Source organism: Bipolaris oryzae (assembly GCF_000523455.1).
Source record: "Bipolaris oryzae ATCC 44560 unplaced genomic scaffold scaffold_200, whole genome shotgun sequence".
Taxonomy (NCBI): Eukaryota; Fungi; Ascomycota; class Dothideomycetes; order Pleosporales; family Pleosporaceae; genus Bipolaris; species Bipolaris oryzae.
In genome coordinates this window covers 24,021-45,643 of record NW_006911476.1, presented here as the reverse complement: position 1 = coordinate 45,643, position 21,623 = coordinate 24,021, and the positions used below count along the sequence as shown (strand labels likewise).

General features: G+C 50.5%; 10 protein-coding genes across 10 annotated transcripts; 6 read left to right on the top strand and 4 right to left on the bottom strand.

The window, feature by feature from the left end:
- Positions 1-836: 836 nt before the first annotated feature.
- On the top strand, positions 837-1,695 carry COCMIDRAFT_30048 (uncharacterized protein; the record flags this gene model as incomplete). The annotated part of the gene is made up of 2 exons (XM_007694153.1): positions 837-1,444; positions 1,536-1,695. The coding sequence occupies 2 exons, from the start codon at positions 837-839 to the stop codon at positions 1,693-1,695; spliced, it is 768 nt and encodes a 255-aa protein (XP_007692343.1).
- A 906-nt stretch (positions 1,696-2,601) lies between these two features.
- On the top strand, positions 2,602-2,955 carry COCMIDRAFT_107003 (uncharacterized protein; the record flags this gene model as incomplete). The annotated part of the gene is made up of 1 exon (XM_007694170.1): positions 2,602-2,955. The coding sequence occupies one exon, from the start codon at positions 2,602-2,604 to the stop codon at positions 2,953-2,955; it is 354 nt and encodes a 117-aa protein (XP_007692360.1).
- A 1,114-nt stretch (positions 2,956-4,069) lies between these two features.
- Positions 4,070-5,830, top strand: COCMIDRAFT_40654 (uncharacterized protein; the record flags this gene model as incomplete). The annotated part of the gene is made up of 2 exons (XM_007694156.1): positions 4,070-5,227; positions 5,288-5,830. 2 exons carry the CDS (start codon positions 4,070-4,072, stop codon positions 5,828-5,830), a joined length of 1,701 nt encoding a protein of 566 aa, XP_007692346.1.
- A 15-nt stretch (positions 5,831-5,845) lies between these two features.
- On the top strand, positions 5,846-6,007 carry COCMIDRAFT_106967 (uncharacterized protein; the record flags this gene model as incomplete). The annotated part of the gene is made up of 1 exon (XM_007694169.1): positions 5,846-6,007. A coding segment is annotated over one exon (162 nt), but the record flags the coding sequence as incomplete, so codon positions are not given.
- Positions 6,008-7,919: 1,912 nt separating this feature from the next.
- Positions 7,920-10,389, bottom strand: COCMIDRAFT_107005 (uncharacterized protein; the record flags this gene model as incomplete). Its single annotated transcript, XM_007694168.1, has 4 exons — positions 7,920-8,119; positions 8,178-9,060; positions 9,136-9,896; positions 9,966-10,389. Coding segments are annotated over 4 exons (2,268 nt in total), but the record flags the coding sequence as incomplete, so codon positions are not given.
- Positions 10,390-10,784: 395 nt separating this feature from the next.
- On the top strand, positions 10,785-12,367 carry COCMIDRAFT_106981 (uncharacterized protein; the record flags this gene model as incomplete). The annotated part of the gene is made up of 2 exons (XM_007694167.1): positions 10,785-11,780; positions 11,888-12,367. 2 exons carry the CDS (start codon positions 10,785-10,787, stop codon positions 12,365-12,367), a joined length of 1,476 nt encoding a protein of 491 aa, XP_007692357.1.
- Positions 12,368-12,603: 236 nt separating this feature from the next.
- On the bottom strand, positions 12,604-15,191 carry COCMIDRAFT_106997 (uncharacterized protein; the record flags this gene model as incomplete). Its single annotated transcript, XM_007694166.1, has 3 exons — positions 12,604-13,820; positions 13,893-14,040; positions 14,145-15,191. The coding sequence occupies 3 exons, from the start codon at positions 15,189-15,191 to the stop codon at positions 12,604-12,606; spliced, it is 2,412 nt and encodes an 803-aa protein (XP_007692356.1).
- Positions 15,192-15,791: 600 nt separating this feature from the next.
- Positions 15,792-16,842, bottom strand: COCMIDRAFT_40649 (uncharacterized protein; the record flags this gene model as incomplete). Its single annotated transcript, XM_007694155.1, has 2 exons — positions 15,792-16,219; positions 16,506-16,842. 2 exons carry the CDS (start codon positions 16,840-16,842, stop codon positions 15,792-15,794), a joined length of 765 nt encoding a protein of 254 aa, XP_007692345.1.
- Positions 16,843-17,632: 790 nt separating this feature from the next.
- Positions 17,633-19,388, top strand: COCMIDRAFT_106960 (uncharacterized protein; the record flags this gene model as incomplete). The annotated part of the gene is made up of 2 exons (XM_007694165.1): positions 17,633-17,895; positions 18,008-19,388. The coding sequence occupies 2 exons, from the start codon at positions 17,633-17,635 to the stop codon at positions 19,386-19,388; spliced, it is 1,644 nt and encodes a 547-aa protein (XP_007692355.1).
- A 77-nt stretch (positions 19,389-19,465) lies between these two features.
- Positions 19,466-21,265, bottom strand: COCMIDRAFT_106996 (uncharacterized protein; the record flags this gene model as incomplete). The annotated part of the gene is made up of 1 exon (XM_007694164.1): positions 19,466-21,265. One exon carries the CDS (start codon positions 21,263-21,265, stop codon positions 19,466-19,468), a length of 1,800 nt encoding a protein of 599 aa, XP_007692354.1.
- Between the last annotated feature and the right edge of the window lie 358 nt (positions 21,266-21,623).

Sequence of the window (21,623 nt, the reverse complement as noted above, 5' to 3'; positions counted from 1 at the left end):
TAGATCGATCAACACCAAATCTTTTTGCAATTTCTGTATATATAAAAGGCTCGTCAGGCTCTAAGGCATTAATAGCTGCAATTGCAGCCTCAATATTGCTCATGGTGGTGGAGATACAAGGTGTTGAAGTTGTGGTAGTTGCAAGGCCGCGTGTGCGCGAGGTGGTGGTGTGCGCGAGGTGGTGGGGCACGGTAGCAGTGTCGCAAGCGGCAGCGTGCATAAACGCAAGCAATATAACAGTACAGCAGTACCAAGCACGACTACACGACCACGACCAAGCAGCTCTTGAGCGCAGCAATGACTTACGTGAAAGCGAGCAGGGAGAGTCTAGTCTAAGAAAGGCTATAGCTGCTACACTATCTCTTTCTATAGGTCAAGTCCGGCAGAGCAATACTATTGCTGTAGAGCAGCTTTACTTTGCTGCGTGCGTAGACCGAAAGGACATTCCGCTCGATCTACTTAAGGCAGCTTCGCCGCAGGCCCGTGTAGATACGATTATAATACTTAATAGGTATGCGCTTATCACAAGGCGACCTGCTGAGTCAGCATTTGACGTGCATCAATTAGTGCACCAAGCCTTACGAGAGCAACTGCAGATGCAGGGACGGCTTTACGAATACACTCAACGTATAGTCACGCAGCTACGCTAGGTGTTTCTAAATAGCGATTATAGTAACAAAAGCAAATGGAGGCGACTACTGCCGCACGCTTAATATGCACTGTCGCATAGTGAGAAGAACGATGACAAGGAGAGAACAAATCTTGCAGAAGATTGCGCTAGGGCTCTACAGAGGGATGGACAATATAAGAGAGCTGAAGAGCTCTATATGCAAGTGATGGAGTCGAGGAAGAGAGTACTAGGTAGCAAGCACCCCGACACGCTCGTCAGCGTCAATAACCTTGGGTCGGTACTAGAGAGCCAAGGCAAGTACGAGGAGGCAGAAGCGATATATCAACGAGCGATAGAAGTAAGAGAGAAGGTGCTTAGGCATAAGCACCCTAACACGCTCACTAGCGTTAGCAACCTTGGGTCGGTGCTAGAGAGGCAGGGCAAGTACGAAGAGGCAGAAGTGATGCATCGACGAGATCTAGAAGGATCTAAGAAGGTGCTTGGGCGCGAGCGCCCTAACACGCTTACTAGCGTTAGCAACCTTGGGGTGGTGCTAGAGAGGCAGGGCAAGTATGAGGAGGCAGAAGTGATGCATCGACGAGATCTAGAAGGATCTAAGAAGGTGCTTGGGCGCGAGCACCCTAACACGCTTACTAGCGTTAATAACCTTGGGGTGGTGCTAGAGAGGCAGGGCAAGTACGAGGAGGCAGAAGTGATGCATCGACGAGNCGAGCACCCTAACACGCTTACTAGCGTTAATAACCTTGGGGTGGTGCTAGAGAGGCAGGGCAAGTACGAGGAGGCAGAAGTGATGCATCGACGAGCGCTGGAAGGGTACGAGAAGGCACTTGGGCGCGAGCACCCCAACACGCTCACTAGCGTGTACTGCCTTGCTCACCTGCTTGCGACGCTCTGTGACTACAAGGAATCTCTTAATCTGTACAGCAGAGCGTGTGACGGGTACAGCGTGGTCCTCGGAGAGCATCACCCTGATACCCGAGCATGTCGCCAATACTATAGCGAAGTGCTTTTATTATATGAGCAGTCTCGGCTGGCAAGTTCTAGACAGAGAGATTGAAGCATAGGAGAAACAGAGCGAGTAGTGTTTAGCTAGATACACAGCTTTATACAAGAATAAGTATCATGGGCTGAGCCTTTGTAGTACTGTCCTCGATAGGATCTCGGTGCGCAACTATCCAATCCGGGTGCGGAGGCCTACACCTGGATTCTGCCTATCTGAGAGATAATTAGACGAAGCGCACGGGGCAACGCTTAGATTACTTGAAGGAGCTATTTCTCTGGAGCCGCACCTAGATATAAGCCCCTAGCTAAGCAGTAGATAAATCTCTATCAAATACAGTCCTGTATACTAACGCATCTGCTCCTTGAGCGTAGCCCCTTATAGTAAGTAGGCCTGCCTTTCTCTATCATCTTATCAGTGTATTTAGCAGTAACTAGTTATAGCAATTTTTTTCTAAAGTTAGAGTACATTATCATACTAAAGTACTTAGTAGCTTTGCACAATAGAGGTTGCGCGTACTAGAAATTAGGGACCTAAGGCTATGCTATGATTACTCACAGCGCTGGGAATAACAGCAGCCCAAAACATCACGCTCAGCGCCGCAATCCTCAGCCACAGTGCACAGCAAGAGTTGCAGACATCTCAGCACGCTACGGTAGCTGAAAACTCGCTTAATACGCACGGATAGTTAGGTGTGTCCTAACGATCGTGCTGTCCGCGCGGAAAAGCTGCCACACTACACGCTCTATACCCAAAACAAACATTTTATAGATAGAGTCTAGATTTTTACCCTCTTAGCTAGCCTTGTAACCTACCGAACTCCTTATAACATAACGATGCTATAGATAAGCAGGGTGGTTCTTAAAGAGGGTTAATTAACAGAACTAGTAAAAGGAACCACAGCATAGTGGGTAATACGTTTTTTAGCGCCGGAGGGGGATGCAGTGGAAGAACGAAAGCTAAAGAATAGATGCACGCTAGACTGGTCGGCTTACTAGTACTGTGCGAGCATGCCGGGCGCCCGGGAGAAAAGGTGTCCCGTTACGCCGGGTGTCCCGGCACGCAGGGATTGACATTACCCCATTTCTTTGCCCTCAAAATCCCCGCAGCCATCAGCTTATATTTTCCACGCGTATCTTTCGAAATCAATATCCTTTTCTTAGCTACGGTTCGTGGATTACCTTCGCCCTTGATCTTCCTTAGTGTGAATCATCTTCTGAAGCAGCCTTGTCTTGGTCAGTCACTACCAATTCTATCGTCTACTCCACGACACTCCAAAGAAGTCGCGTCTGCTTCCTTAGAATCGGACGATACCATCATCTAGCTTGACCTTGGATAATAGAGTGCAGTGTTTAGTAGCTAATAGAGATGTTGACATCCGGTGACAGAGATTCACGGCGCTTCAAGCGACCCCTGCATATTTCCTCGCCTCATTTGCTGAAGAGGTACCCAAAAAGACGATCTCTGATTTTGTTGTGGATATTTGCGAGGGGCTAGAGGAAGCTCTATACCGCCGTATTTCGTACACTTCATCTCTCGCTTCACGAAATCGTGAACGTATCCGCCAAAGCCGTACTTGCTATTGGTCCAGCCTTGTACCGTGGCAAGCGATGTGGCCTTGAGCTGTGCGCACATCCCTTCAAGATTGGCGTTGATTTTCTGAAGGTCGTCGTGTACGCTAGCGGCGAGAGCGATGATAGCGGACCCGGTGAAAGCCTGGGTGTATGCTAGGGAGGAGTTTAAGGAGTTCGTTAGGACATGGACCTCGCGCGTCGGTAGGGAACTCTTGAATTTGTTGAATCGTTGCCAAACTTAGTCTCCCTCAGGACTACGACCAACTATTGCATCAGATTAACAATGAAGCGGAAGTGCGACAGTCGACACGGTCGTTGGTTACTGGCAAGGTAAATGTAATGAGTTATAAGGATCTAGACAAATATCGGCAGCACGCGCAGCTAAAGAATAGGCTGCCGCAGATAAGGGGGTCGTAAGCGTAAGGCGTATACGTGGGAGGCAGAAGATAATGCCGAGGATGACATTGGTGCACAAGGGGCGGGGTCATTGGTGTCTACACTAAAGAACAAGAGAGCAAGGAGGAGCAGTGTCTAGGAGTTGGAGCCATGGAGGGCACCAGTAGCGGTGACGTATTAGTGAGCTATGAGGTTAACGTCATTCAAGTCGTTTTTTCTACTCACGGTTACTTATTTCGTCCACTAATTTTACTACCAAGCCAATGAGCAGTTTATTCAGCCCACATCAAGTTCTTCGTCATAACCCCGTTTGCTTGTTGGGCAGCGCTTGATACTTGGCATCTACTACCCCACTTCACGTTATTACCACCTAAACAGGTATGGTTGACACGTGCGCAAAAGGGCATTATACATGGTCTTCAGAATTATTTCCTTCACGTTCTCATTCTCATTCTCATCAAACGCAACATGTCTGCTAACTCATCACTATGTCCGAAAATCGATGTGCTTTATTGGGATGCATCGAATGTTTACATTGAATGTCCTTACTGCGAAGAGAGACATTGCCACGGTATGGTACTTCCAGGCAGACGTCTTTCGCACTGTAACACTGGCCAATACGAGTTCATACTTCCTATCGACGAAAGCAGCGAGCTTGTTGGCTATGAGATTGACAAACGAAGGGCCCGCTTCGTGAATGTTGGCTTGCGGACAGTCCAAGGGGATGAGACTTTACATTCTCCAGAGCAATATGAGTGCGAATTGGACGATCGTTTTCGCTCCGCAATGAATATCTCGGTCGCAGAGCGAAATTCAGCACCTGCCTTGAATCTTTATGAAGATTCAAGAGAGCTTGAAACTATCGTCATTTCAGACGATGACACTTTTGAGGAAAAGAGGATTCTATTCGCCATTTCAGAATGCATATGTGGCAATTTGCATACAATAGGCCAATATCTCAGTACTTCGGCCGAAAAGAAACTCTTTCTGACCGGTAAAAACAAGAATGGAGACACTACTCTGATTATGGCTGCAGCGGAGAAGAACCATGAGATGGTATCGTTCCTTCTACAAAATGGTGCAGATGCAAACGCTATCAATAATAACGGACGAACTGCACTTATGGAAGCAGCGCTCTGGGGCCGAATTGAAAACATAAAAGTGTTGCTTAGCGCCAATGCCAACAAACACCTTAAAGACCATGAGGGTCGCTGTGCAATGGATTTGGCACAGCCAACTCGCAAGAACGAAAAAGAAAGGTATTGGCGTTCTAGTCTTGCTGCTGCGGATCGTGTACCCGAGCGTGATAGAGATAGACGGCATATTGTGATCCTGCTCAGAGATCCGGTCGACGCCAAGGAGCAGCATAAGTACACTGGACCACTTTCGGAGAGTGAATGCAACAAATACCGCTTCAGGAAATCTGGATCTGAGATGGCCATAACATTTTATGGGCCCATTTGCAGCTACCGTGTGCCATATATCACCAAAACTGCCGCCGTTCTCGATCGGGGAGATCAATTCGCTCGTATATCGGCAACCAGTGGTTGGGCTCCTGGTGCTCTACCTCCAGATGATAGAAGTAGACTGAGATGGATTGAGCAAGTCTATTGCATTGCATCCATAGTTGGTCATGAGTTCCAATACGCACCGGACTTAAGCTGGGATCAGGGCAAACGAGGGTAGTATTTTGCTTCCCATGCGGAAAAGAAGTTGATCGCATACTTTATAGACAGGCACGTGTTCATGCCTCAAGACACAGAGCCTGATCAGAAGTTGGAAAGGTCAATTCTTAAAGCAGAAGCCTCTCTCGAAGAGGGAAAGCACTTGTTCTTAGCCTGGGCAAAGGTGTGCGATCTTGAAGAGAAAAGGGGAGAGTTGAACCGCCGGCTCTTCGACGCAGATGACCAACTACTGGGTGATTGCTATGATGAGCAAGAGGTCGAAACACTGAAACACGAAATTGATGCGATCAATGAACAACTTTCAACCCTTGAGTTGGACGCTAATGTAGCTGCAATGAGGGCTACGGAGAAAGAGATAGGCATTTTGTCGAAAAGAAATGAGATGCATCAGCGTCTGATGGAGCTGAGTAGACATCAGCCGCGTATCTCATTGAAGCAGGCAGTCATACTGAGTAGCAACAAGATTTGCGACGACTGTGATATGTTTAAGAGAAAAGTGAACAGTTATTTTCAACTGGAAATCGATATGAACTGGCGCACCTAGTCTAGTTCCATATGTCAACAACTCATTGATTACCAGCACTCCAATGCAGACCGGTCTATTGACGGTTTCCCAAGCTTCATACCATCACTCTTGGCATGGCTGCCTGGCACTTCGTACACTTTCATTTTCCAGCATTTGTCTCCTTCTATGTTTTTTCGGTTATGGATTTCTTGGTGACTAGTTATATATATATATATATATATATATAACTATATATTTGATCTTCTCTTAACTTTGGTTTGGTATATGTTACTCAACTCGGGCTGAATAACATTCTCATTTAGCTTTTGGGCGAAACCTGTTCCTCAAAAAGTATGCGCAGAACGAACATAAGACTGATATGCAATTCAATATATGGCATCACAACAGGGTCCGTGGTAGAATGTGTGACGGCTATATTCTCTCTTTTTGCTGACTGCGTTGAGCACAGCCATAAGCACAGCCATAAGCTACAGGTGAAGCCTTCTGCATGACAAAGGTAAGTTACGAAAGGTCATCACGTTAGTTGTATAATACCACCCCAATGATACTAGCTTCGATTCTGCAGTCAATTTGCGACCGTCTGAGAGAATTGCAATCCCAGCATCATCGGTCTCCATATAATCAGTGACGTGAGTTGAGTATTGAGTTTCGATCCCTAAATCTTTCGCACACTGCGCAAGCTTGATTTGCATGCCTAGTCGATTGACAGCTAGAGAGGGAAGCTCTAGAACTTCAGGCGGAAAGTTGCCCAGACTCTTTCCGTTGTGCTGGAACACATGGATTTATGGGGATTGGACTGCGTGTTTAAGCACCTTATCAAAAAAAAAAAGCCTGGCTATGCCTGGAAGTCCTTGTGAATTGGCACCTGTATTATCATGGCTTCACCTATTGTGCGAATTCAGTTAGAATTGTTTGCAAGCAACTATTAGGAGCTTACTAAAGTCTTCAAGTGTGGGTCGCTTCTCAATAATTTGGACATTGTGGCCTTGTCAATATGATTCAATTGCAAATGTTAGACCTCCCAATCCCGAGCCTACTACCAGCACGGATATTCTGGAAGGAGGCTTGCGCTGCATGTTAGATGCTGCTGATTTAGGCCCAGAGAATGACATTGAAAGGTAGTGATAGTGCGTGTTATATGAGTGTGCAGCGATGTGTCAGGAAACAATACTCATTATGGTGTCAGCACGAGGTTTTATATGGGGATCATCAGATCTAACGTGTGAACAACTTCGCGCCTCCGAATCTGATCCGAGTATCAATGCATGGATCATGAAACCGGCGGTGTTCATCGTAAGGTGTCTCCGCTACTATTAAGCGGAAGCGGAAAGAGGGAGATCCGCGTGGCCAAAGATACCAGATGTACTTGATTCACTACTAAAGAATATCTTTTGTTACTTGTGAAAACTCGCCATCCAGCCATTTTCCTCAAGAGACAACGATCCAGTATGATACAACGTGTAAACTCTAATAGAACAAATATAGCTATAGGTGTTAAGCATAAATGATGCGAATTGCGAAGCCGGTTAATACATGAACACTCTAAAGTATCCTCAGTATGATTCGAGACTGGACCATTCCCTTGGGTCTTACAACGGCCGTTGATCGTCCGGAGAGAGGATGACATACTTGTCCACAGCCGTTGACTGATACCAGCTCATTCCTGCGTAAGTCCGTATAATTGGATCCGAGACTAGTCTTGGGCCAATTGTTGTGGCATGAGCCTGGTTCCTTGGCTGACTTGTGATAAGGATTACTAATATGTACTTAGTAGCTAGACTCACCACACTGCGCATGAGACTATACTATCCTGCACGTGCAGCTTCACTAAGACAACTTTAGCAATATGGCTATACACCCGCACTACAGAATTAGTATCGCCATGCTCTCGAGTTTTAACGCTATTGGGCCTTAAATTATAGGACTTAGAATCGAATGTAACAGATTGGCATGTAAACATGACGTTCAGCTAAATTCAACACTATACAGGGGTATCAAAGCGTTACCAGCCAACAAGAAAGCGACTTTTGCAAGAAGCACTTTTGAAAAGCCTCATGGGATCCAAAAAGAACGGCAATAAGGTGGAAACTGACCGAAATCCTACCTACTACGGTAAAATCGGAATCCCAGTCACCCAGTCCTCCACCGGCTCACCGTTTTCTTGACGCAGGGTCAACATCGTCGACCGAATCCATCTCGCCTTTGAAATGATCTCTGCAACACTACGGTTACGCAAATCGCCCCCACGTGGATGTGAGGACCTGGGATCACAATACGTTTTGAACATCTTTTCAAAGACGCGTGGGCCTAGACAAAGCATTAGCAAAACACCCGAATTTTCTGATGCGGGATGACAATCACTCACCCGCACAGTACTGCAACCCCTCGAGCACAGCGGTCTCTTCATCTTCAGTCCATTCCACCTCATCTGCAAACTCTGAAACCTGACTGTGCGGTGGAGCAGAGCGAGATTTGAAGATAGGTAATCGTTCGAAAACTACACCATTTGCATCTCTCTCCACCAAATCTTCAAATCTGGTATGGAACAGCTTGCGTCGCCTGTATACATCAGGCTCGCATTGCATTCGAACGATATGAAGGTCTTGCCAGCGCTTCTTCCGTTCCTCCATTGCCTCGATGGCTCGAATTCGTTCACTCTGTGTATCGCGGCGTTCTCTGACCCTCCGTTCCATTTCCTCATATTGCTCACGACGTTCCTCTGCCTCCTGGAGTTGGCTTAGACGAACAAGAAGTGAATGGCTGACCCGCCGCAGGGGTGCAATTAGTCGGCTTTGGACATCCTTGACTACTCTGTCACCCTTGTGACGCTGAGGTACAGTGACCTTCCAGTGGCTGATTGCGTCATTGAATGCTACGATCTCCTGCACCAACGGGGTTATTATATGCAAGCTTTCTAAAGACTCTGTTGCAGACTTGTGTGTTTTGACTAGCCAGTCATGTAAGTCTCGAAGATATAGCGTAAGAGAGCGAAAGACAAAGCTGTATGCATCACTCTTGAATGAAAGTTGATGTTTTTTCCCGATTTCGGTGCTGTAATCCTGAAGCGTCTGTTGTAGCGTCTGTTGTATTTTCGTGGCGTCTTGCGTGACAGCGTCTATTGAATGAGTGTCATCCTGGAAGTTTGCACAATACTTTTCACACATGCGTAAGACCTTCCTGGCACGTTTAGTCTGGCATGCCCCTTGACGTTCTTCGAGGTCAAGAAAACTGAAGACTGTGTCAATTTTCTCAGGCAGTTGGTCCATGTGTTCAGTTTCTTCATCTTGCGCAACGCTATGCTCACTCTCCTCATTGTCCGGAACATACTCTGGGTTTCCATCGCCAGGCGTATCTTCAGGCACTGCTGGAACTTCCTGCGATATCGCTGGTAGGGATCTGCTCTCGCGTGTTCTTGTTGGAAGTTGGTGGTTCAGTTCGGTAGAAGCACCGCTACCATCCTTTCGTGGTCTCCCCCGTTTCTTAGCGGATGCTGGATTCGAGCTCTCTTCTTGCAAATCCCTCGCTTGGTCTTCATTCTTTTCGGAAGATGCATGCTTACTCGTACGTTCACTTTTTCTTCTTAGAATCTTCGCAGGTTGGTCCTCTTGATGGATCGGTGCCGACTTTCGCTTACTACGCGGTGATGCTTCATAACCTTGTTGTTCGATACAAGTCGGACATCGTGAACCGTTGGCGGTTACCTTAGAAGCAGTCCTGTAGCACTGCGTAGTAACATTGCCGGAAATCACCGTCTCCTCACAACGAACAGTAGGGGGCTTACTGAGGTGAATTCCGCATCTGAAACCATCGTCGGTCTGACCGGTGCCAGTGCGTAAACATTGCCTGTAAGCTGGGCCCGTGGTTTTATCATGCTTGTAGAAGACTGCTGTGCATCTGGGTTTCCCATTATCAAGGCTCTCCTCGATTCTTACATCTCCGGGTGCATCGACATGGGAATCTGCTTTACTTGAAGGAATCTCTTCTCTGGCGGTATCAACGGCAATGCTGTCGCTTCCAACTGGGGCAACTTGGGGTGGAGAAGAGCGCATAGCTGGATCGGTAGAAGCCGGATCCTCTACCAGCCCTTCCGGATCTACTTGCGGCCTGTCCTCATCGCGCACTGGCAGCTTAGACGGAACATCTGGACCAGCACTGGGCTTCTCGACCGCATGTGTCTTCTTCTTTACAATCTTAAGCGGCTTTCTGTTCACCTTCTCTGGTAACGCGTATTTTCCCTTTTCCGGACTAAGCTCCATCTCGTAAACATCACCTCGCACAGCGAGGTTCGTTCTGGCACTCTCGGGGATCAAGCTCGCCCGCTTGAGCTTGCCGGTGCGATTCTTCCGTGCCATGCCAACCACAGGACTACTATGTCGGTGATCTATCCGCGCAGCATTGAGAAGGTCTGCACCAAGGACTACGGCGGATGGAGGACGTGGTAGAGGTGCGTCTGTGGCGAGGGACTCTGTTCGGAGCTGTTGGATGGCTGCTACATCGTCTGCCGTAGGATTGAAGAAGACTGAAGTATGGGAAGTGCTGGGCGGTATAGCGAAATCAGCAACATCGGAAAAGCTGGGCTCTATAGAGATTTCAGCCGCTGCTATTCCATTATCAGCTCATGCTCCATCACACCCAAGATCTTCGTTCATATGGACGCGCTCTTGGTGCAGGGTCCTCGAGTTTCGCGCCGGCGACGTCTGAGCACCAACGCGTGTGCGCCGAGCCTCAGAAAGAGCCTCTCACTTACCGCTCGTCCTTGGTGGCTGCTTTAGACGTGCCATTTGTAATTGCCTCAAACACACACTCCACCATCAGGTGAAAGCGGCATCCAACGATAGCGAACATGTGGGGTTGTAGCGTAGGAAGCTGGACAACGTGAAAGGTGGGTCCGCCCCGAAACACGATGTCACATGAGGAGCGCCCGCACCAGCCCGCACCCCCATACAACCCCTCGTCCAAAAGTTCAGCCGCTATGGCATCCAACCCCTCCCAGGCTCCAGTGCTAGAAACGATCGACAAAGCTTCCGGGCATGAGTTTGCGCTGCCCGCAAAACGCATTCACGATGGCGACGACGTCACTGCTTTCTTGGCAAGCAGAGCATACGCCGACCTCATGACTTTCATCTTCCAGCTAAACACGGCTATGATACCCCGGAAGCTTGATTCAAAAGAGTCGGGAGAAGCGGAAACAGCAAAAGAATGGACTTTGAATGATAAAGATGTACCCTATCCACCCGTCGTACAGAACCTTGCCAAGCTCCTTGATGCCCTAACGTCTATCATCGACGAAGCACCACCAGACCCGGGACCTCGTCGCTTCGGAAACGTCAGCTTCAGAACCTGGTACGACATTGTTCGCGAGCGGGCTTCGGGGCTTCTGGATCAGCATCTTCCCCAGCACGTGCTGGATTTCAAGTCAATATCGGATGTTAGTGCGAAAAGTGAACTCGAAGCGTATTTCCTCGGTAGCTTTGGTAGTTCGCAGCGTCTCGACTACGGCACGGGTCATGAACTGAGTTTCCTCGCCTTCCTCGGTTGTCTGTGGAAACTCGGTGCGTTTCCCGAGTCGAAGGATGGTGATCAAGAACGCGGCATTGTGCTGGGTGTCTTGGAACCCTATCTCGTTCTCATCCGGCGCTTGATCTTGACATATACGCTTGAACCAGCGGGGTCACATGGAGTATGGGGACTAGACGACCACTCGTTCCTTCCATACATCTTCGGCAGCGCCCAATTCTCTCCAGCCATTTCCACCCCGGGTGATGTAGCAGCAGAGGGCTCCCTCCCCGCAGCCCCAAACCCAGGCGACGTCGCCAAAGCCCCAGCCGTCGAGCGCGAACGAAAACGAAACATGTACTTCAGCGCCATCGGCTTCATCTACGACGTGAAAAAGGGTCCTTTCTGGGAACACAGCAACATCCTATACGACGTATCCGGCGTAAAAGCCGGCTGGGCAAAAATCAACAAGGTACGTTCCCAGTCTTTTGTCCCTCCCCCCTCTTTCCTAGGACCCCAAATGCAAACAGCATAAAAATGCCATGAAAGATGGGGAAAAAAAATTAACAGCAGGAATAGGGCATGATAAAAATGTACAACGCAGAAGTCCTCTCCAAATTCCCCGTGGTCCAACATTTCCCTTTTGGCTCCCTCTTCTCCTTCGCTCCCGACCCAAATGCCCGCAAAATACAAGCTACAGTCCATACAGCATCGCAACCAAAAGCCTCGTCAGCAACTACCCCGCGCCCTCAACCGCCGCTAAGGGACCCCCTCGCTGACACGACGGCAACCATGCCAACGGCAACAGCAAGACCCGGTGGAGCAGTGGGAACGGCGGCGCCGTGGGCGAGAGGCGCACCGGCGGCGGGGCCAGGGGTACCGAGTGGAGTTAATCAGCCTACGAAGGCGCCGTGGGCGAGTAGGACGACGACGACGATGATGCCGGGGGCTGGGGCTGGGGTTGGGACGGCGGCACCGTGGGCGAGGAAGAAGGAAAATGGCGGTGGTGCGGGAGAGGGGCAACAGAGTACGAGGGCGCCGTGGGTGGATAGACGGTGAGATTGTAGGGATGAACTGTCAAAGAATTAGTCTAAAAGCATACTTACATGCTTAACGTGATCCATATCACAATCATGAGAATGAACAGGAGACTAGACAACCTCACAACACTTCATGATATAAGCTTTTTTTCATTCGCGGTGCAGGAAGAATTACATCAGAAAAAACAGTCTAGCACAATTACCCTTCCAATAAACCTCCCCCTTCTTAATCGGATATCCCTCACTTCAGACAAACTAAGCAACATTTTCCATAAGCCCCGCCCCAACCGTCCTCCCCCTCTCTCTAAGCACAACCCTCATCCCTTCTTCAATCGGCAACTCCCTCTCAAGCTGCACCACGATCCTCGCCACCTCACCCGGCTTCACAATTCTCGGCTTCTTCTTCATGACTTCGCCCGTAAACTTATTCAGGCGGGCACTCAGCGTGCGGATGCTACCCGGCGAGTTGAGTGTGCTGCGAAACACCTCTACAGGCATAGGTAGTACATGCTCGAAAGCCAAGAGTTTAGATGTGAATGCCTTGACGAGTTTGACAGGGTCTTTGGGGGCGCAGATAATGTCGCCTTGGCGGAGATGGACAGGGTCAATGTCTGTGAGATGTAGGGTAGGTATTTGGCCTGCGACGGCCCAGTCTACAGGGGCGTCTTGGACTTCGATGGATTTGATGGTTGCGGTTTCGTTGGCGGGGAGCGCGAGGATTACATCGCCTACTTGTAGGGTTCCAGAGTCGATTCGTCCGGATATGCTGAGCGGTGAGCGCATGTCGCCCTTGAATACGTCGGCGACAGAGAGGCGAAGTGCTTTTTGGAGATTGCGTTGCGGTATTTCGATGCGCTCTAGGGCTTCGAGTAATGTCTCGCCAGTGTACCAATGAGCGGCAGAGTTTTCAATCTTCTTGACGACGTTCTCGCCTGTAAGACCGGCCAGCGGGATGAAGGTGATTCGTTTCTCCAGAAAACTTGCTTCGGTCAGGAACGCCGTCATGCGTTTTGCTATCTCGTCGAACCGAGATTTAGACCACCCAACCATGTCCATCTTGTTGACAGCAATGATAATGTGCTGCATGCCCATACTTCGTGCAATCATAATGTGTTCCTTAGTTTGACCCTTGAGGCCAGACTCGAAACTGTTGGTGCTGGCGTCAATTACCAGAACGGGAAAGTCGGCTTGCGATGCTCCTGATATCATGTTTGGAATGAAGTCCTTGTGGCCAGGAGCATCTAATATCGTGAATCGTGTCTTCTCTGTCTCGAAGTAGTTTGTCGCAATGTCTACTGTAACACCACGGCTTCTTTCTTCGCTTGTTTCGTCCATGACCCAGGCTAATGCAAAGGACGATTTTCCAATAGTCTCGGCTTCCTTTCGCAGCTTATCTATTGATCGCTGGTCGATTACTTTGAGGTCGTACAGCAAACGGCCCATCAGTGTACTCTTGCCGTGGTCAACATGTCCTGTACATAGTCAATGTGATTGCCCAAATAATTTGTTGTTTCTGGAGACACTTAGGTCAGGGCTGAGCTTACCAACAACCACAAAATTCGCAAGTCGTTTCATGTTGCTCTTCTCAAATTCATCCACCACGTTCAAGTTTTTGCTCTTAACCTTTGGTTCATCGGCAACAGAAAGCTTCTCGACCGATTCGGTAAGATCGCCATTAGTCTGCTTCTTTTTCTTCTTCGGTGTAGTCCCTGGTAGTCTTAGATATGCATATATAGATGACGCGTAACAGTCTAGTGACGCCCGCCGCCTGCGCTGTTTGCCTGTGCTGCCCGCACAATATCGTCCGGACTTGGTTTCGAGAAGACTTTTGTACCATCAAATGACTTGTAGGCAGCGAATGGCACGGGAAGCTCTTGGACATGGAGCTGCGGTTGCTTTAACGGCTTATCGGAACCACAGAGAGTTGAAGCAAACATGGAAGCAATAGCACGCTGAGCTGGAGACTCGACAACAATGGCCGGTTGGGGGAGCTGAGGCTCTTCAATCTCGGGCTCTTTTGGTGTTTCTGGTGCTGGAGAAGGCGATCGTCTTCGAACAGGGTATTTGGATACTCGAGCTGAGCGACTCGCGGCTGCGTCATGCAAAGGGTTGACGTTTCCCTGATTCTTAACCGAAAGCTTATCGAGCATCGCAACAGCCGAGTCCGCATCGCTATTGGCTTTGGAGGCAGCAGCTTCGGCTTCTTCTCGCTCCTTCCTACGCTTAGCCGCGAGCGCAGCTAGCTTTGAAGAGCCTCCGAGTAATCCCCCCTTATGCTCTGGGGCTTCAATGGCGATATCGGCCAGTCGCTCGGGTGGTACATTGCCCCAAGGCACATCCCAGAAGAAGTCTGTGACAGGAGCGTTGGTAGGCATCGACAGTGGGGGCAGCGGTAGGTGATGGGCAACAAGACGAGCGGGCTGGTTTCCATAGCTAGACCTCATGTGAGTTTGCTTACCTGTGGATGCGGGCGCATTCTGGTGAGCGACGCTTGCAGCCTGGTCGAACCGCGATGCTGGTTTAGCCTTTTCTTGTTTCGGTGCCTCCTTCTTGGGCTCTACAATCCCCAGTTTGTTTTTCAAGTAGCTCACACTTTTACCCACATCGTAGTAGTAGTGCCACAGCGCTTCTTGTATTTGCTCGTCGCTTGTGAAATCACTCATGTCTCCCATTGCTTCGCGCACCCGTATTGTGCCCGCGCGCATCTGCTCTCTGTCTTCTTCCGACATGCCGTCTCCCGCGCCGCCATCGTCGCCTTCTTCCTCGTAATAGTCGTCGTCATAGAGGTCATCGTCGTCGTAATCGACGTTGCGCGTGCGCGAGAAGCCGCTTTTGGGTGGCATGACAGGCGACCTCGACTGTTTTAGCGGTTAAGGGACGTGTAAACAGCGAGTGAGTAAAGTTCCCTATAATTGCGATGTGGTTCGGAGTAGCTTTTCGTGTGTGGGGGGGGGTGTTGAGCTATGTGTCGAGTAGCTTTGATTATCGGTCACTTGGTTGGTGAGAATTCATCGCGTCTCCCTTAGTTGACGTCGGTGGTGGGGCAATGTCATTGACGTATAGCGCGGCTGTACCTGCCCCGCGCTAGGCTTCAGCCGTCAAAGATGCGGAATGTACCTTCATATTATCAATCCCAACCTTGCTAATAAGTCAAACTCTAAAGTTAAATCTCCGTTGTACATTCACTCGAGGCAGGGAACCATAGCAGGTATGAATTTCTTCATTGTAGATACTTCAGTTCGCCATAATTGGACTATGCTCAGTAGTGGTGGGGTATAGAATTAGTTGAAAAGCAAAACAAAACGTGAAAAAGAAACCCCTAACAATTGCACCATGCGCCTGCCTGCTGCAATAACATGTTTTTTTCTTCGTTTCGTAGTTTACCTGAACCTCCTCTTCGCCCGCTCCATTGCAGCCTTGCGACTACCCCATATGAAGATTTTCTATTTCTCCGCCTTGTCCTCTGGGGCAGCTGGAGCAGCCGGTGTAGCAGCCGGCGCAGGCTCGGAAATCGGGGCAGCCGGGGTAGCGGGAGCAGCTGGAGCAGCTGGAGCAGCTGGAGGAGCAGTCGCTGTGGGCTCAGCGCTAGGAGCAGGAGCAGCATCAGCAGCTAGGGCGGGGGCAGGGGTGGGGGCAGCCGGGGCAGCAGTTTTATCGTCATGAAAATTGGGCTCATCAAACATCGGCCCGCTGGTAGCGCTCATGCCAGCGGCAGGCTTACTGTCAGGAAGCTCAGGAAGATCCAAGGGGGCAGCTGGTGCAGGCGCATCGGCAGGCTTGGCCTCTGCATCCTTTGGCGCTTCGGTGGATGCGGGCTGAGCTTCAGCAGCAGTGGGAGGAGCGGGCGCAACGGCGCCGACAGGCTCGGGTGCTGAAAGAAAATCGTTAGTCTAATGCATCATTGGTGACAAAGGAAATCGTTAAAAGTCGGGTGTTAAGGAAATGTGGTATCTGGGCGTAACATCGTAGTCGGGTCATCATGCTGGCGTGGCCAGTGGCCATTGTGCGTCGCATGTCTCTTGGAGAGCTTGCTGGCACCTAGATGGGATCGTTCCACTGGTTGTCCAGGGCGACTTTCATGCGTCGTCTGGACCCGTCCCAGGCATCTTGATCGTGGTAGTGTTGTGGAGTAGAGAATGAACGAGATGTTGACCTACTCTGCGTGGCTTTCTTGACCTCGGTTAGTGCAGCAGCTTCGTTCTTGTTGCTTTCGCCTGGTGCCGGGGCCGCAGCTGGAGCAGCGGCAGGAGCAGCGGCAGGTGAGGCAGGCTGAGGCAGTTCAGCGGGAGCCGTCGACGTCTCTGTCTTTGCGGCCTCGGGCGCAGTAGCGGGAGTGGGAGCCGCAGGCGTCGTCTCGGTAGGCTTGGTCGCGGCATTGGATGGTGTGGCTGTCTCAGGAGCAGCAGCAGGCTGGGAGTCGTCGGGCTTGGACTCATCCTTCTTGGACTTTTTGCCTTTGAAGATGCCCTTGAGGGCCTTCTTCATCTGGTCCATGGCGTCGAGCGCTGGGGCAGGGAATGCGTCAGATGGCGAGTTTTGGAGAGGAAGTGGGGTGCGTGGGTTGGTGTAGCAGTGGGGTAATCGTAGGAGGGATATATGTGCGTGAGAGCAGACGTGCGTGGCCGCAATCACAGGTGACGGTGGAATAGGCGCCAGGGCGACACTGAGGGTGAATGGGGATTGTACTTACGAACCCCCGGCATGATTCAAGAACTTATGGCTGGTGGCCAGATGGAGATGTAAAAAAAAACAAAGGCACACGGAGATGAACGTGTGCAGGAGACGAGTGCAAAAGTGATGCAGTAAGTAGCAGAACAAAGGTAGATGATGTTCACGAAGGATGTGGAGAGATGACGGAAGCAGATGGGTCGAGGGGAGCTTCGCCCTAGCACTAAGTGTCGGTTGCAGCTGCTGGACTGGATGGACCCTTGGGGCTAGGCGAAACAGTCTCCACCTCCGCACCTTGTCATGCATGCCAGCCCTCCCCCCAGCATAGCGCCCTTTGCTGACATGCCATTATCAACTGGGGTTTCACACTACCTGCTGCGTGCTCATGCATCTGTATTTAACGTCTAAATGCCCTTGATGGCACTGCTTCGCGCCGTCTTTGCTGTCCTCGCCCAGCCCAAGACGCTGCAATGCGACATCTCTGCCGTGCCACCGGCTGCACATTTCTATGTAGGCCGAATCAGGCTAGCGCCTATCGGGTTGGGGGCGCTTTGCCCAGCCCCAACCACGGCTCGCATGTTTGCCCGCTCGGCCTCAGGCTGTGACACTACACACCATGGATAGCAGCAATTCGACAACGGCACACAGCGGGGGCTCGCTCGTCCTCGCTGCTCTCCCAAATAGTCTGCTTGCCCGGGCTTTCTTCACCATTTTGGCCATCTGTGTTTGCACCAGAGTTGTCTCGTCGTACCGCTACAGGTCTATCAAGTACGGCCAGGGGCGCAATGTAGCCCCTCCTACAATTCCCTATTGGATTCCCGGTCTGCGGCATGCTCTGTCACTGGCATTGGATAATAAGCACTTCTTAGCCAGATGCTTGTAAGTTATCCAAAAAAAATCATGCACCTGTCAAGAGTACGATAAAGCACGTGACATAACATGACAGTGATTGCATACCGAACACACGCAATTGATCCTGACATCCCTTCAGTAACAAGTATGGCGATGGAACGCCCTTCTTTCTCGACGGTGCCGGCGAAAAGATGCTGTTTGTGCATGACCCAGAGCACGTCAAGACCGTGCTCATGTCGGCGCAGCATTTCGACCCCAACCCTTTCGTCCATGACAAGATTCTGGGAGCACTAATGGACAGCCCGCAAAAAACTATCGATTACTACAACACTCCAGGAGTCAACACAGATTACATTCAGATAACCCATATCCGCCAGCACACCACTGGCTCCCGCCTTAGCTCGCTTGACAAACGAATGTTCGACTTGATGAAGCAAAGTGTGCAACAAGCTTTGGAAGTTGCACCCGGAAGCGAATGGAAAAATGTTCCGGATCTCTTCGAATTTCTCACCTACCATGTGACACGCGCCATTCTCGTCTCCATTCTCGGCTCTTCCCTGGTCGATGAATATCCACAGCTCGTTGACGATCTCTGGAAACTTATCGAGGCAACCCCGGAGTTCTTCATGGGTCTTCCTCGCTTCGCCATGCCCAAGAACTACGCTGCGCGTGACCGCCTGCTCGTCAAAATCCGCGAATATTCCGTCAAGTCCGAAGAATTGAGGAAAAGTAATCAAGCCGATACAAAATGGGATCCTGTAGCAGGGTCTGGGTTACTCCAAGAACGAGAGAAGATGTACAGCGAGTTTCCCGATCACGACGTACAAGCTCGAGCATCCCAAACCCTTGGCCTTATGTATGGCGGAACCAGTCTTGTCGTGCCCGTCACATTCTGGTACTTGTTCGAGATCCTGCGAGACCCCAAGATGCACGCATATGTTAGTTCGGAGATCGAGGCCCATGCCATGCCCGAGTCGGGAATGTATAACTTTATGCAGCTTGCCACGTGCCCTTTGATACAATCACTGCATGCCGAGGCGACACGTCTTTACAGTTCCAATCTTGCGGTACGTCAAGTCATATCGCCAGTGTTCAACCTTGACGACAAATACACCGTTACCAAGGGCACTGATATCTACATTTCACACAAGTTCAACGCACAATTTTCTGCAGCATGGGCTCAAGCGCGTCCTAATGCTCTTGAACGTCCGCTAGATGTCTTTTGGGCAGAGCGCTTCCTTGTGGACGGCAAGGGTGGAGACAAGAAGGAGACTTTTAGCGATGCAGGTCTGTCTGGCAACTGGACGAGCTATGGTGGTGGCGAACATAAGTGTCCTGGACGCCACTTTGCCCGTCACATTGGCCTCGTCACACTGGCTATTCTGATGGGCGAATACGAAATTGAAATGGTTAACAGAGAGGCTGCAAGCAAGGCAGTCCCACCAATCAAGAAGGCGGCTTGGGGCACCATGAAGCCAACAGGTAAGGTTGGAGTCAGGATCAGAAAACGCAAGGCTTAAGAAACGAATGTCTAAGGCTCTACATGTTGATGGAATGTTGATAGACCACCATTTACAACAAGGCTTAATCACTATCGTTAATAATCAAAGTCTTCAAACACCACCTTCTTCCCCTCCAACCACTCCAACACCTCTTTCCTCATCCCCTTCCCAACACACAAATACCACACCTCCGCCTCCACACCCTCCAAATCACTCTTCCCAATCCTCCTCCTCTCAACAACCGCATCCCCAAACACCACCTCGTCCCCCTCCCCCTTTCCTGTTAAAAACACCTTCGTACAAGCCGCAAGCCCCGGGTACCTCGCAAACGTATCCCTCACAAACTCGACATCCTCCCCCCTCACAGCCCAAAACAACCGAAACCTCTCAGGTAAAAACTCCAACTGCGACACCTGTCCCAATAAAGGCGTAATGCCCACTCCCGCAGCTACAAACGGTACTACCTTCTCACCCTGCTGCTCCTCTTGCTTCACAACAAAGTCTCCCCCTCCCACCCCTAAAATCGGGACTTCCAGCCCCGCCCGCTCGTTAGTCTGAAAAAGAAACTTTGTCACCGGTCCGACTTTCCGGATCGTAACATCAAATTCGCCAGCTGCACCAGACGACGGAGGCGTAGAAGAAATCGTAAACGTCCTTACAAAATCATCATTCAAACTCGTCGGATCGTCATCGCGCATATGTTCATACCCCGTATCTAGCTCTTGTTTGAAATCCAGCGCTATCCACTGTGCAGGCGTATACGCAAAGTCCATGTTTGAGACGGAGAAAGTGAAGCGCGCGATACTAGGCGTGAGCAGTGTTTTCTTTGTCAAATGTGCAGTTTGGCTGCTGCGGGATGAGGAGAGGGCGGATTTCAAATTCCCCTCTGAAGCCAAGGGTCGGACGCGCGGGTTATATGGACTTTGAGCTTTCTGCGTGCCGCGGAAGGGTAATCCACCCTTTACAAACCGGGAGTCCTCGATGGTAATCTTGACGGCGAGATTGCTTCCAGGAAGCATGTCCGCTGCGTCTTTGCCCGTGAGGACCTGCGCACTGCCGGTTATGTAGAGGATATCTCCCGTGCTGTAGTTTGGAAACGCGAGACCGATTTTCGGGTTTAGTTGCAGGTTGCCGAGGGATTGGTAGAGGCGGTTGCCCGAATACTCTGGGTACACGATTTCGGTGGGGGAAAGGATGCGGACGAAGCCGGGGGGCCCGCCGCGGTGGTTGACGTCCATGTCGTCTGGGGTGCTGGTGCTGAGGAAGAACATGTCGGATGCTGATATTAGGGTGAGGCCCTCGTCGGACAAGGAGGGGCCTTCCGCAACTACTTTCGACGTGACAAGTGAAGGATGGATCTCGTATTGATTGATGTATTTAGGACAGTTGCCTAGACTCTGCTCGATCATCGTGACAACTTGGATCATATGTCGTGGCTCTGTCGGAGAATCTTCGCTCTCAGCTTTAGGTGCGATCTCGCGTACCATGCAGCCGACAAGGCGGCCGGCCGTCTTGACTCTCTTCCGCGTCATGAGATCGATGGCTAGACCAGCGACAAGCTTTGCGTCTTCTCTTTCTCGCGGTTTTTCGAAGCCCTTGCTGCCTGCTACCAGCGCTTGCACGACGGGATCGTGCTTGCCGTCTACAAGCGTAGATGTACCTACGGCGCCTCCGCCGATTGTATCGGTGAAGCCAGGGGATCCGCCCCAGAGTGTGACCCACGGTCTGGATTGGGCGTCCAAGGTGCCAAATGCGAGGAGAGGAGCGCGCTGGAACATAGCTGATGCTTGGGCTGTGAGATGCGTCGATGTGGGGTTGTCTTGCGGTGGTACACGCAGGAGATGGTGCATCTTTTCTTCGCCTTCACTCCATTCCATTCCTATTGAGAAATCCATCTTGTTGATATGTCTTTGGTGGTACTCTTGTCGTTGGTGTTTTCGATCTTGACTGTGATTCTTGCCTTGGTTGTAGTTTGACTTGTGCAACATCCGGTTAAGTGAATGAAGATATATCTTTCTTGAGCTGACACTCACCCCCCTCACTTTGGCCTTGAATCAATGTATGCTTACTAACTTCTGAATGTGTTTACAAACAAGTGTGCCGATGACTTGACGTCTTCTCCGCACGCCGTGTTGATGGCGTCTGAAGAACTTGCCGTCGTCGGCACTGACGAACATGCCGCTTGCCACGCATGGCGGGGCTACGTGTGTAGTAGTATCAAGGTCGGCCCTAATCATGCAATGCAAGAGCTGA